We start from the raw sequence: 15,341 nt of genomic DNA on the forward strand, positions 1-15,341 counted from the left end.
AATTGATAAAAGAAAGGGACTCATAACCATAAAGGGCACGAAAAAGAGTCATCTGAATAGACATATGATAAGTGGTATTATAGCAATGCTCCCCCAAATACAACCACTTAACCCAAGCTCTCTGCTGGCCTGCAATGTAGTTCCTCAAGTACCCTTCCACCCACTTATTCACTATTTCGGTCTGACCATCCGTTTGTGGGTGATAGCTTGTGCTGGGAGTCAACTTCGTACCTGTCAATCTGAAAATCTCCTGCCAAAAGGTATTGAGAAACCTACTGTCTTTGTCACTCACAATGGTCCTGGGTAATCCATGGAGACGGAAAACCTCTCAAAAGAACAACTTAGCTACCTAAGAGGCTGACCAATCGATTGCAAAGAAGTGTGTGTACTTGGTCAATCTGTCCACCACTACAAAAATGCAGTCCCTTCCCTAGACCCTCGGCAACCCAACAATAAAATCCATGGAGATACTCTCTCACCTTTGGGCTGGAATAGGGAGAGGCTGTAGTAAACCTGTAGGAAAGCCCTATTTAGACTTGTTTTGCTGACAAGTCTGACACTCTCTAACATGCTGCAATACATCATCCTCAAGCCCCTTCCAAGAGAATCTCTCCCTGATTTGCGTGTAGGTTTTAAAAAAACCTAGGTGCCTTGCTGATGGTGCATCGTGTATGGTGCGCATAATATCCCCCTTTAGTTTAGATTTAGGTACTAGGTAGATTTTATTTTTGTAATTGTAGCTGGTAGATTTTGCATTTTGTAGCCGACTTGGTTAATTTTGCATTCTGTAGCCGACTTGATTATGCCGTCGGAGATTTTGTATTTTGTAGCTGACGGGCAGATTAGGATTGTTATGTAGTCGACGGACCCTTTCGGGAAGGTTCGGCGGGAAGTATTTATACCTCGTCTGGGATCATTGTAAATCATCTAATCTTATCTTATGCTCTGTGTGTAATCTCTTGGCATATGCTAATAATAAAAAGAGTTCTGCTATTCTTGTTCATTGTCTGTGTGCATTAATCCATTGATCTATGTGGTAAACATTTGGCGCCGTTGTCGGGGATCAAACCCGGGTCACTCGTGTGACAAGCAGGAATACTCACCACTATACCCCCAAGCATCTAGGGGTATCAGCTACAGTAGCAGAGCCTCAGGAGGTAGGAGTGACATAGACTGTGGATGCGTCGAGAGCAGAGGAGACCACATCGGATGTAGGCATGGCCACCGCAGACGAGGAAGAGAATAGTGATGTGGAATGGACGATGGAGGGTGTGGCAAAGGAGGATTATGGGTTAGATGAGGACAAGTGCAGGGACTACCTCAGGGCTATGAAGGTTGTACTAAAGAAGGGACACAATGTGGCACTGCAGGCTATGACTCGGCGAAGGGAGTGGCATTTGGTTCGGGCTAACTTCAGGGGGATTTGCCCGCAGTGGTTCCGTTCATGTTTTGAGGACAGAGGATGGCCAATAGTTGAGACACCGGAGATGTTGGTGGATTGGGCCATCGAGTCGGAGTTGGGTCTATGCAACACTCTCATGGAGAAGCTGGCGCAGGAGATAGTAGGGTTATACAAAGAAGTCTGCTATGCTCGCAGGTGTGCGGAGGTGGACAGGGCAGCAGACAGGGTCGCAGCGGAGAGGTCTCTAGCAACAGAGGAGGCTAGAGAAAGGGTAAATGTAGATTTGGCCAGGTAGCGTGGGTAGTTGAGCATGCAACACTGTTGCGGGATAGGGAAGCAGCTGAATAGGAGTTGCAGTTAGCCAAGCCATAGGCTATGGATGCGGCGCTTATTCTGAAGGAGGCCGTAGAAGTTAATACACAGATTTAGAAGGATTTGTGCATCTGGATAGATTAGGTCTATGAGTTGCGTTGACAACAGCACTCTTTAGGGGCATCACCTTCTCTCTAGTATTTTTTTTTACTTTGTTGTATATGAGTTGTCTCCTATTTTGTTAGTCGTCAGGAGACGACTTTTCTTTTTTGGGGGGATGATTTAGTCGGTAGATTTTGCATTCTGTAGCCGACTTGGTTATATCGTCGGAGATTTTGTATTTTGTAGCTGATGAGTAGCTTAGGATTGTTATGTAGCCAACGGACCCCTTCGGGAAGGTTCAGCGGGAAGTATTTATACCCCATTTGGGATCATTGTAAATCATCTGATCTTATCTTATGCTCTATATGTAATCTCTTGGCATATGTGAATAATAAAAGGAGTTCTGCTGTTCTTGTTCATTGTCTGTGTGAATTAATCCATTGATCTATGCGGTAAATAGTAATATATAACATCATTCATTACCTTGTACCACTCGTCCTGAAGTATACCATCCATAACCTGACAAGTATGAGCATTTTTGGAATACTCCACTAATAGCTGGGACCTCCAATTTGCTAAATCTCAGAAATGGCATAACATGCTAGCACTGGGGGTCGTCAGGAAATAGCATCAACAACTATATTAATTTTCCCCTTGACATACTCAATGTCAAAATTATAAGCTTGTATCTTGCTGACCCATTTCTACTGCCTTTCATTCAACTCCTTCTGTTCTAGGAAGTAGCGTAAGTTGTTATGGTCGATTTTTACTGTAAATTTACTTCCCACCAAGTACTGTCTAAATTTGGCTAAGGCATGCATTATAGCCAGCATCTCCTTATCATAGGTGGAATATAGTAACTTGCTGCCCCTAAGTTTTCTGCTCTCAAAAGCAATGGGATGACGATCCTGCATCAATACTGCCCTTATTTTGCTTCCCGAAGCATCACACTCTAAAACAAAGGACCTAAAAAAATCAGGAAGTGCTAGCATTGGACATGTCCTCATCACCTATTTCAATTTATCAAATGCTGCCTCAGAATCCTTTGTCCAACTAAATGCCCCTTTTCGTGTCAAATCGGTAAGGGGTGCTGCTACTTGGGAAAAAACCCTTGGTGAACCGTTGGTAATAGGAACAAAGACCAAGAAAACCCCGCAACTCAGATACATCTCTCGGTGGTGGCCAATCTAGAATTGCTTGTATCTTCTCCTAATGCACCTTAACCCCTTTGGCACCAATCACATGCCCCAAATAGAGAATCTCAGTTAGCCCAAATTCACACTTAGACTCTTTTGCGAATAAGACATGCTCCTCCATGAAATTAAAAACCTCATCCAAATGCTGCAAATGTTCTTCCCAAGTCCTGATGAAGATTAAAATGTCCTCAAAGAAAACCAATACTCTTCCTTAGCTGTTTCTTGAAAATATGGTTCATGCACGACTGGAAAGTGGCAGGTGCGTTAGTGAGCCCAAATGGCATCACCCAAAACTCATAGTGTTCGTGGTGGCATCTAAAAGCTATCTTATGCACGTCCTCCTCACGGACTTGAATCTGTTGTTATCTTGATCGAAGGTCTATCTTCGAGAAATAAACTGCCTTTGTGAAGCTCATCTAGTAATTCATCAATGCGGGGAATCGGATACTTGATTTTAATGGTTCTCTTGTTCAGTGCGTGGTAGTCAATACACATCCAAAGGGTGTCATCCTTCTTCTTAACCAACACCACTGAAGAGGCAAAGGGGCTAGAGCTGGGTCTGATATGCCCCATATCTAAAAGCTCCTTGATCGTCTTCTCTATCTCTTCCTTGCAGTGCCTGGGGTGACGATAAGGGGTAGTAATGACGGGTTTGGCACCCTTCTCTAGCTCAATGATATGCTCAAACCCTCTATCTGGTGGGATTCCTAGAAGTATATCCTCAAACACTCTCCTTGGCTTATCTATAACTGTTTGAATGTGATAATGATACTGCTGCCCTGTATCCTGTGTCTCCTTTCAGGAGATGAAACACTGTGTCGCCCACTCTATATCATCATGTCTCAAAATGGCCTCCATCCTGTGAGTTGTAATTAATTTGGGTCCACTATCTGGGATTGCTTTGAGGACTACTACCCGATCACCTTGTGAGAATTCCAACTGCATGGTCTCATGATCAAAAGTGTGCCTGCGAAGAGCCCTTAACCATTGTCTACCCAGAATGGCATCCAACCCATTCAAATCAACAACGTAGAAATCAGTTTTCAAAAGATAATTGTCAAACTGTATCTGAAGACCAGCTACCTTCTCTGTACACCTCAACACTTCATCGCCTGCAACCTTCACCTCAAACTCGGGAATGTCAACTATCTGCAAACCTCTCTTAGATACCATCTGTGTACTAATGAAATTATGTGAGACTCCTGTATCCAAGAGGCACACAATGCGCTGTCCCTTAACCACACCCCTCACCCTAAAAGGATGACATGCCAGATCACTAGAAAGAGTGGCTATAATTGGAGGCTGTTCCGTGACATTTTTCTTCTTCTTATCTTTAAGGGGTTGCTCTTCAACTTCTTCCTCCTCGCTGTCCTCAACCTCTTCACCTTCCTATTGCTCCCCTTCATCCTCAGAGAGAACCTCAACATAATGTATCTTGCCTTTCCCGAGGCATCTGTTATTGAGGGTCCAAGGCTCCCTGCAAGTAAAGCACAATTTCTTCCTCCTGAATTCATTCCGTGTTTCAAAATCCAACCTGGGAGGAGTGGGTTTCTGCTGGTTTTTATTTCTTTGGCTTGATGTAGATCCCCTGTAAGGTTTCTTTGGAGGCTGTAATATCAATGAGGGTGAATCCAAATCATGAGCTATCTTGATTGCGTCATCCAGAGTGTTTGGTTTAAGGACCTTAACCAAACCCCTAAATTTGTCCTGTAAACCTTCTGTGAATAGCATCACTTTCCGCTATTCTGACATATTTGGCAGCATAACCGATATACGCTGAAACTCATCAATTAACTTATCTAAAGATCCACTCTGACGTAACTAAGCCAAATCCCTGTAATAGACTTCAACATCCTTTCTGTCAAAGCGGGTAATTAGCTTAGAGCTGAAAGTCTCGTATGAAGTTATGAGGCCATGATTATGTGTGACTAATCCATGATGCCACCAATCATACGTGGCTCCCTCTAGGTGCCTGGTCGCAAATCTGATGGCCTCTACTTCAGCCATGGGCTTAAGTGTCAAATAAGTATCCAGCTTGTGAATCCAAGCTCTAGCGGATGTCTGACTACTGCCATCAAAGGTGGGGAGAGTAAGTTTGTTCATAACATGTTTTAAATTCCTGTTAGGTGCTCTCGGTCTCCGATCCTGTTGCTGCTTATCAGCCTCTCTTTTCTGATTTAAATACTGAACGAAGGTCAGATTTTGTTTAACTGGATCCGAAAACAAATTCCACTCATCAAATGTTGCCATAACATTATTTGGTTACAAATTCAGAGCTACAGGTGGTGCAACTTCTTCTACATTTAAAACCGACATCAAGGGTTTGTCTGTGTTATGTGTGGGAGCTTTAGCTGCTCGGGGAGACCCAACTATAGTACCACCTCCACTGTGATGGCAAAGAGCCCTTCTGTGGACCGGAAGCAACTGTTGCATAGTACTTGCTAATTGCTGTAAAGCATTTGTAATGTTGTTCTGTCCATCTCTAATAGCCTGTAAAGTTTCCCAGACTTCCTTGTCCTATTCATCTTCGTTATGGGCCATTTGAATGTTTTTTTCTGGTTCAACCTGTCCCAAATGATCAACTTGTTGAGTAATATCAGCTTGTTCACCTGTTTCCAAAGTTATTTCTTCATCAACAAAAAAACTATCTTCAATGTCAATATGTACTGAGGAGTCTGCTTGTTCCGGCTGTAGGTGACTGAATTTATGATGTCTTCTACTCATGCCTGGCTGTCATTTTTAGGGTGATAATGGTCTGCAAAATTTTTATTATTTCTCACAAGATGGCAGGTCTTGTGGCTCTGATACCACTGTAGTATTTTGAGAAATTTTTTTACACAAAGTTCTAGGACTGTGCTGGTAATTTTGTCAAACAACTCAAATACACCAAATGTTTTTTCATTTCAAGTTTATGGTATACAGTAAACTCAACAATAAGCTCATTGTATAAACCCATAATTTTTCATTCATGACTGTGTGTTAATCTGGTAGACAACAGGATGAAACTTAACACATATTCAGAAAAAATACAATAATCTATCCCAGTCAATGATTCAACTAGAAAACTCTTAACAATGTCACTATCCAGTAAAAATACTCCTGCATTATACATGTGGCTCATGACTTCCTTAATAATGGCGATTGGATGTCAGATGTCTACCTGGAGTGGATGGTAGTTCCAGTTGGCAATGCACAAGTGAATGGAGGTGGTGAAGGATAATCATAGAGAAAAACTGTGGGCTCGTGTTCAATGCCTGCATGAGTGAAATGATCAGCTACTGTGTTCATCTTCTGCATGCAATGAAGAAACTTAGTTCACTCAAATCTATTCTTCAATCCCACCACTTCTTCTGCATGCCGATCTAGCTTCCAATTTGGGTTTTCTCCTTAATTAGCACATGATAATCAGTAAGCACTGTGTAATTTCTTTCTAGGGCGAGGTTTGACAACATTTTGGAAAGCTGCAGCTGCTAATCTTGCTAATATCTCTTGCCACTCTGCTTTGTTATTTGTTTTTATCCCAAACAGAAGAGAGCCACCATTCCGTACGTTCTTTGAGGAGTTTCTAAGAATGAAACCAACACTTGCTAGACTTAGATTTCCTTTGAAGGCTCCATCAAAGTTCAATTTGATGTTTTCCTTTGAAAGGAGGGCTCCACTTTGCCTCTCCTCTCTTCTCAAGTTTGGTTCCATTGCTAGCTTTCCTACCAGATAAGTTAGCTCTTAACCCTTCAAAAAGGTGATATATATTAGTATCCTTAGAGACAATTTTAGTTAATTAATTACAACATAGCTATCAATATTCTTTTGTAAATCAACTCTAGTTATAAAAGCTCTGTTTCACAATCCAGGTATACCGTCAACTTGTCTTTTTCAAAAAGATTAGATTAATATAAGGGATGTCTGTCTTTACCTGAATGGAAGTACTTTCACTCTATTTGATTAGACAATCGTAAATTCAACACAAGGGTAAAAAGTTCAACACATGTATAACACGACTCAATGCAGAGCAGGTACTTTATTCATGTATGCACTTGCTGATTACAATTCGATTACAATGACTACAATGATCAATGATGATTCCAAAGTCCATCTTGGACGTCTACATATACCTTTCTGAAGGGGTGACTGAAATGTCACGCGCCCGTTCGGATACTACTCTACCCATCGGCTACATGATACATTTACCGACAACATCATCCCCCCCAAAAGAAAGGTTGTCTCCAGACGACAATACAACAAAATTTATTACACAATTTCATTAACAACAAAATACATTAACTGACTAACTACAACAAGATAGATCTGTTTGTCACATCACTTTCACATTCATCTCGTGCCTGCACCAAACTCGTCTCCAAACCACGTTGCATCTGTAGCCTCTGCTAACACAATACTGTCTCCTTAGCGGACCTTGATACCCACTCGTGCCGCTTTCTTTGTTTCCAACTCCTGGTTACACTGAGCTAAGTGTTGCTGTACTACCTTCAACTGGATGATCAGCCTCCTCCCGAGCTCTCTACGCATCCACCAAGACAGCCTCACGACCAACACTTGCTCCAAGTGCCTTTGGTACATAGACACTCCATGCTTATAGCAGCTCCAAGTCTTCACCAACTGGTCAGACTCTCCATGACTGATATCCGCAACGACTGGGGGTCTAGGGGGCAACGCCCCCAGTGCGGTCGAGGGGCAGCGACCCCGCGAGGTCCTGGGGCAGCGCCCCGGGTGTGCTCCCTGTTGCGATATAGGGCGGGGTCAAGGGGCAGCGCCCCTCGTCGCCAAGACCAAATTAGCCCTTCGAAATCCACACAAAACTGCATGGAACACACTATTTCTGTCGTTTTCTTCCAATTCCACACTCTTTCTGGCAACTGCTTATGTCTACCCTTCCCTTTGGCATCATGCATTACACATTCTGAACTGTTTCAATCTGTCGTTTTTTTTTTTTTTTTTTTTTTTTTGCTCTTCCACTTCCTCTTTCCTGTAGACTTGCTTTGTGAATCGGCTACAACAATTTCTCTTCCTTTCCTGATACCCTTCGTACAGCTGTCCTAGCTTCTCCCTTGTCATACGTCGTACAACCTTCTTCTTCCCTTTCCTCTGGTCACCCAATCCGTATGGATAGGCCGTATGGTCTTTTTTTGTTTCTGCTTTGATTTTCCTTACTTTACTGTACGGTATTCCTTACTATGTTCTTTTTATTTTCATTATGCCAAACGCCGTACAATCGTCGTACGGTCATCAATGATATCTTTGAAGACCTGAACCTAAAATTGCTTGAGGTCCAACAATTAGAGAATAGGAGGACTGTGAAGAACCCAGGAAATTGAGACCACTTGTCTTGATGGTAAACTCGTACGGAATGAGAGAATAGTGAAAGTAAACTTGTACGGTAATAAGACCGTACGGTGCCAAAGAAGGAAAAAATGACCGTATGAAAACTCACCGTACTGTGTATGACTAGAATAGAATCGATGCAAAGAAGGGCTTCTGCATACCGAAGATCACAGGTACAGTAGCAGTCAGCAACTAACCCCAGTCAGGTACTTGCGCAAGTTACACTATGGATCAAGGCTATATGTGATGCAAACATACAGGTGGAAATAAATAAAGTTCCAACGATTTCAAAATCAAAACAAAAATTGAGTCTATATTGTATGAAGATAGGAAGGAGAAGCCGTACGGCTGAGAGATAAATTCCTTGGAGAGATCAAATGTACGGATGGCTAGAGAAAATTAAATAAATATTACAAGGACCATACATAAGAAAGGATTTGAAGCAGATGAAAATGAGAAGGATGGATATCATAAGGATTGAAAAACATTAAGCAAAGTCATGGAAGCCGTACCATTAAAGGAGTAAGCCCTACTTTCTAAGTCAAGGAAGCCGTACCATCACCTGGGAGGCTGAATCTAGTCAAGCCGTACCATAGAGATTGATCACAGGATTTGAAGAAGCCGTACAATACAGAAGCCGGCAAAAATTGTGAAAAGTAACTGCCATAACGGTGTGACATTTATTCACAAAACGACAAAAGGGTGACAGTTATGCAGTCAGTGGGAAAGAGGGCTTGTAAGAGAAAACTGGACGAAGACATGAACAAGAACGTGAAGACACTACCATTTGGAATTCGTGTAGCAGGAGGGACTTATGCAAGGTCCAGTAGCGCAGGTGCAAGTAAGAAGAAAGCAAAGCAAACGAAGCAGCCGGGAGAACTTCCTACAATATAGAGTATCACATTCGAAGGGTTAAATGGTGCAGAATGCCGGAAATGGTGGTAGGAGACTCCGGACAACCACCAGGCAAAGGCTAGTATCCGAAGAGCACAGGTGGAGTGGGTAGTGCAAATGCCAGTGTTTTGCATTAGAGACTACAAAGGGTTTTTGCGCATTATGATTGAAACATATGATAGGTTCTCCAGAAGCAGTACCTTTGAATATCTTGGTTGCAAGTTAACAGTATCATTCAGACTGGCGGATTTTACACAGCTATTTGGCATACCTGGTCATGCTCAGGGTGGGAGAAAGCTAGAAAGCAAGCCGAAAAAGTTAAGCCGTGAAGTGAAGATGAAGCTAATACAGCTTGTGTGAGGAGACCTATCGTAGGTAGAATAGGAGGCTCTTTCAAACACGTCCAAAGGCAGAGGACTAAAGAAATCTAATATCCAGGAGGGGCATTGGCGTTGTTTGATGGACATAGTTAAAAGCCGTCTCACAGGTTCGAGCCGCACTTTAGATATCTCTTTTCCCCACGTAGCCATGATGAATGGAATTTTGCACGGTAGAGTTTATGATTGGGCAGCATTATTGGCCGAGTAGATGTCAAAGTTTATGACATTACAGCACAAAACGTTCTATATCCCACATTATGCTATTGGTTTGTTTTTGGATGCGACAACGCGGATGATCCCGAATGATGCACTGGAGGCAAAACCGGGACCACTTGCACCTGGTGAACCACCTATAATGCAGTGGAAGCACTTGGATACTCTCGGCACCAAAACAGTAGGCAGAAGTGACCAAGGCCGGATGGTGATGACACAGATAGTGGCTGAGAGGAGACATCTTCAGAGGAGAATGGGTTTGAGGGGGGAGAGGAGGATGACGAAGAGGTAGAAGTGATCATAGCCACGCCTTTGAGATTTCCACGACTTGTGCTTTCGGCTACGACACACTTGGTTCCTGTAGGTACACATGGTATTCTAGGATTTAGACAGTTCAGACAGCCGGTGGTGATGACACCAGTCTCAGCTACGACACAGCCCATCGTAGAGATACGAGCTGTAGCGGAGTCACATTCAACACCGACGAAGATAGAAGCTCTGGAGGCACCGATGGAGACAGCTTGTGAGATTCTACCAGACACAGGAGGGACTGTGGAACCTAACATGGAGATGGAGATATACACAGAGACAGGGGTGTTGGAGGCACTCGCAGGCCAAGACTTGGGGGCATCAAGTGTCCTACTGGATGTAGTAGGATCTGATGCGGTGGTTATAGTAGACATGGCACTGTTGGCATCACCTGAGTAGGACAGTTAGAGAGGGGACCGGACCCAGAGGGTGAGTGCTTTTCTGAGTACAAAGTTCCACCGAATTCCAACACCTCGAGTGACATACTTGCCGACACCCACAAGGGAAGCAGTTTCAGAGAACCCACTACAGGAGGTTACGTAGGCACAGAATGAGGGAGTACTGCGTAGCGTTGTTGAGCGTATGGCGGATGCAGTAGAGAAGGCTATGGGTACACAGCAGGAACACCCACTAGCGCAGGAGGCAGCGAGGATAGAGACAATTTTTCTTAATGATGTCGCAGCTCTAGCATCTTGGGCTCGCCAAGTTATAGATTCGGCAAAGACGCAGGCGTTGGAGTCAGTAGGGAAGGAGTTGGAGAGAGTCATATCCTTCATACGGACGAGATGTCCAGTTGCATTTACGATTTGTTTTGAGGAGAGGGGATGGCCTAATGTGGAGACCACGAAGATGCTACAGGATTGGTCCATGACGAAGGATCCCGAGATGGAGAGTCAGATTGAGATACTGATATAGGAGATCACGAGGTTACACAGGGAGATATATTACACTCTTCGAAGGAATCAGGCAGACCAGATAGCAGTTGAGAGAGCTCGGGAGGAGTTAGCTGCCAGGTTTGCTTCGGAAAGGGCAGCCTGGGAATCGGAGAAGGCGGCCTGGCAATCCGAGAGGACAGCCTTGTTCACGGAAAAAGAACAGTTAGCAGCAGTAGCAAACGAACAATTGGCGGCGGAAAAAGAAAACATGGCAGCGGAGAAGGAGAAGGAATTGGGAGAGGTCAGAGAGATGATGCAGTTAGCTCTAGAGCTCCAGTTGGAAGCAGAAGCAGAGCTGAAGATCAGAAAAGAACAGGTCTACAAGCTAAGGGAAGAGGTGAACGAGTTGCAGACGCGGACAACCACTACGCCAGGGACACATCCCTCTGTCTAGTACTGATGCATTGATGCATTTTGTTAGTAAAATTTTGTAATGAATTTTGTTGTATTGTTGTCCAAAGACGACTTTTCTTTTGGGGGGGATGATGTTGTCGGTAAATGTATAGTGTAGCCGACGGGTAGAGTAGTATCTGAACGGGCGCGTGACGCTTGAGTCACCCCTTCGGAAAGGTATATGTACACGTCCGAGATGGACTTTGGAATCATCGATAGATCATTGTAGTCATCGTAATCGGATTATAATCAGCAAGTGCATGCATGAATAAAGTACTTGTTCTGAATTGAATCGTGTTATACATGTGTTGAACTTCTTACCCTATGCGGTAAACAGTTGTCCATTCCAAAACAAAATGTCATCTACCTTAAACAACCTTCATTTTTTTTGAAACCATAGATTAAATTGCTTTGAATGTTTGGAAATAGTTTAAATGCCATTTACACTGTGTATAGGAAGTTTTTATTTTGTAATTCAAGTTTCCATGTAGCGATGAATATGAAAGAATTTTCGGTCTGATATTTTTGAGAGCACTAATTTTTTTTGTGAATTTGGTTTTCAGTATGGAGTTCCATTGAAGGTTGTCTCATACAAGTCACTTTATGGTTGGACTATGGATGAAATTGTAAAGGAGATTGGTCTTAAGAACAATTGTACATTTTGTGGAGTTTTTCGTCGCCAGGTTTGTACTCTTCTTTCTTGCTTTCACTTGTGTTTTCATATTACATAAAATTTTATTACTTATTTTGTACAACATGTATGTGCTTAAAGTCATGCAAGAGGTGCTTTCATATTACATAAAATGTTAATATTTATTTTGTTCAACATATATGCACTTAAAATCATGTAAGAGAATTCTATTCTAGCATTTTTGATGTCATTCATCTTGATTAGGATAAACAATTTTTGATTTGTTTGTTATTTGTGCCTTGTTTTTCTAGAGATGTATTTGGTTTTCTGTGATAGCTTATTTTACTTGTCAGGCTTTGGATAGAGGTGCTACAATGGTAGAAGCAGACAAAATTGCAACTGGGCACAATGCTGATGATATAGCAGAGACCGTTTTATTGAATATTCTTCGTGGAGATATTGCCAGGTGTGACATTAGCAACCCCTTCCGGATAGTGCATATGTTATTTTATTTGTATATACATGTTCTTATGTTGTAAGTATTTGAGGCAATAAATTGCTCTATTCTCAGGCTGGCTAGATGCACACAAATTACAACAGGCGAAGATGGATCCATTCCAAGATGCAAGCCTTTCAAATATACATATGAGAAAGAGATTGTTATATATCCTTGGAAGTGGATGTGAAGCTTTCTATAATGTGAAAGCATCCTTATTCTACTATCTTGATTTCTAGTCTTCTCTTTCTCGTTTTCAAATATGACAAGTTTATCAGCAAGGTTTTTTGAAACAATGTTGTCAAGATTTTTTTTTATCAATATTTGGAATTGTACTACTTGATCTGTTGTTAGGATGAAGGTACATGTACATTGTGTGATAGAGAACCTTGTGTAAATAATTATAATAAAGTACATTGATGCCATTAAAGTGAGTATGAATATAACAAAAGCTAGACATTGCCACCACTAAATTGTAACATCCACTCGTTTTTTCTTTGATTGATCAATTGAGAGAACTGTAACCCTACAGTCCCTGAGACAGTAATAGGGACCACAGTCCCCAATCATGCATCACAATCACTTCTTTGAACGCATTTCTTGATATGTCAATGCAATAACAGAAGAAAGCCTAGCTGTTCCTGGGGGGATTGAATCTAGGTTTTATTTGTGGTAACACTTCATTTCCACCACTTATTCATGCTTACTAAATACACACTTAATAGTAGCATTTAATAATTTTGCACAAGTGGTTGTTACAAATTTTTGGCAATGGTTATCGCATTTATTTATTTTTTCTATTTTAATGGCATTAATGCATATTGAGTTTCTATAAAGGAGCTCTAGAGTGCAACCCACCTATACCTTTCTTCATCTGACTGATGAATCGTGATGTTTGAATGGAAATTTTTATAAGATATTACTTGTCTCCAGAAATCTCGCCTCAAGAAATATGTTAAATTGAAGATTCTACGTTTGCTGTCTCATTGGGTTTAACTAATAGGATGTTAGAAGTTTATGTAGAACTTCATACAAGATTGATATATTATATGTAACATGCTAACTAATTCAAAATAAAATAACTAATCATTTTACCATTAATAATATTTCTTGCTGATTAAATGAAAATTTGCACTTTCTTTGTATTCTAATGAAGAAGCTCTCTCAGTTCACGATGCTGAATATAAATATCATCATCAATACTTTATTGAACTCACCTTGAAAGAAAAGGCATGACTATCAAAGAGAGTTATGATCTTTTTAAACCTTCAACCATAGTTGATGGTGGGCGATAGTAAAGCTGCCACCCATGGTGTCCTCTATTGCAAGTCTTTAAGTCCAACTTGGATTGATGCCATTGTTTAATGAATACATATTCTCAATTTGACAGATGATACAATATGATTTTATTTATATAAATATGAATATGTAATGCTCTATACACACACATGTCTATATGTAAACATTTATATATATGTACATATTTTCTGCTTTATATATATATATATAACAATGAAATTATCATTTATAAGATTGGTTGAATAATTGAGTTCTTGTACTCATAAGATTAAAATTATATTTCCAATTCTTTTATATATTTAACTTTGTAAGCTCTTTTCAAAAGTTTGAGTAGATTTTCAAATAATGGGATTAACTAAGAGAAGGTATGACTAGAGCAACTAGATGATTAGAGACATATGACTGCTATCTTGACCCCTGTGACTCTAGGGTAACCAGACACACCCTAAGTTTTTTTTATCTACTGGCTTTTGGCAAAGATGTCGACCTTTCTATATGTTTGGGCCCCTCTTCCTTGTGATATTCTCCCTGTCTTTTTGAGATCCATCCAACCTCCTGCATCAACATAGACACACAATGGTAGCTAGACATTATCTTCTTACCATAACAGGTACCCATATAACAAAACTTAGTTGCTAGAATTACATCATTAATTCCATTTATTCATCAACAAATGTTTAAACATATTTCAAATAAGAACATCACATCTCTAATTGTGCAATTTAAACTGTTATATTTAAAAGTTCATGGAGTAGGGATGTGATTCATCGTCTTCAATGATTAAGTTTCCACATAGTTATAAATAAAAGTTTGCTGAAATGAACATCACATAAGGTATTTAGCCATTCAAAAGAAACATTGAATAAATTGATGGAAGTTTTTTAAAGGATCTCATCATAATCTGCTCAAGTGCCATTGTCTTTTCTACATATTAGTCCACTGGAACTTGCATTCTATGATCTCAAGGTTATGAAAGAAAATCTTATGTACCTAATGCACCCTGAGTGGCTCGATCGTGAGCACACCTTTATCTTGCATCGGTGAAGAGTTCTAGTGAATCGTGCAATCAAAGTCTAATATATACTTCTCTAGATAAGAAACATGAAAAACATTATGCAATTGAGTGGGAGTTGGAGCTGGAGAAATTTTGTAGGTTATTGGGTTGATAACTTCTAGGACTTTAAATGGTCTCATGTATCTATGTGCTAATTTCCAATATTTTCTAATATTGTATGATATTTTCAGAGGTTGGACTCTTCGTAGTACTTCCTCTCCTACTTCAAATTGTCTTGGTGTTCGCTTGGCATCAACATAGCTTGTCTTCTGATCATTAGCTTTTGCTAACATTTCCTTGATTAGCTTGACTTGTTTTTCCCTTGCTGGAGCATCTTAGGACTGAGGGTTGTTCTATCTTCCAGCTTATCCTATCTGACAGGAGT

General features: G+C 41.0%; 1 protein-coding gene across 1 annotated transcript in view; it reads left to right on the top strand.

The window, feature by feature from the left end:
- The window catches only part of ROL5 (repressor of lrx1), a 135,199-nt gene that overhangs the window by 34,031 nt on the left and 85,827 nt on the right, over window positions 1-15,341 (top strand). The window contains exons 4-6 of the mRNA XM_089808643.1: window positions 12,040-12,159; window positions 12,461-12,573; window positions 12,679-12,771. Of these exons, the coding sequence (XP_089664769.1) occupies window positions 12,040-12,159; window positions 12,461-12,573; window positions 12,679-12,771 (326 nt within the window). The remainder of the gene's footprint in view (window positions 1-12,039; window positions 12,160-12,460; window positions 12,574-12,678; window positions 12,772-15,341) is intronic.

The sequence above is a fragment of the Cupressus sempervirens genome, chromosome 11, assembly GCF_028749045.1.
Source record: "Cupressus sempervirens isolate cs-2001-9-10 chromosome 11, ASM2874904v1, whole genome shotgun sequence".
Lineage (NCBI taxonomy): Eukaryota > Viridiplantae > Streptophyta > Pinopsida > Cupressales > Cupressaceae > Cupressus > Cupressus sempervirens.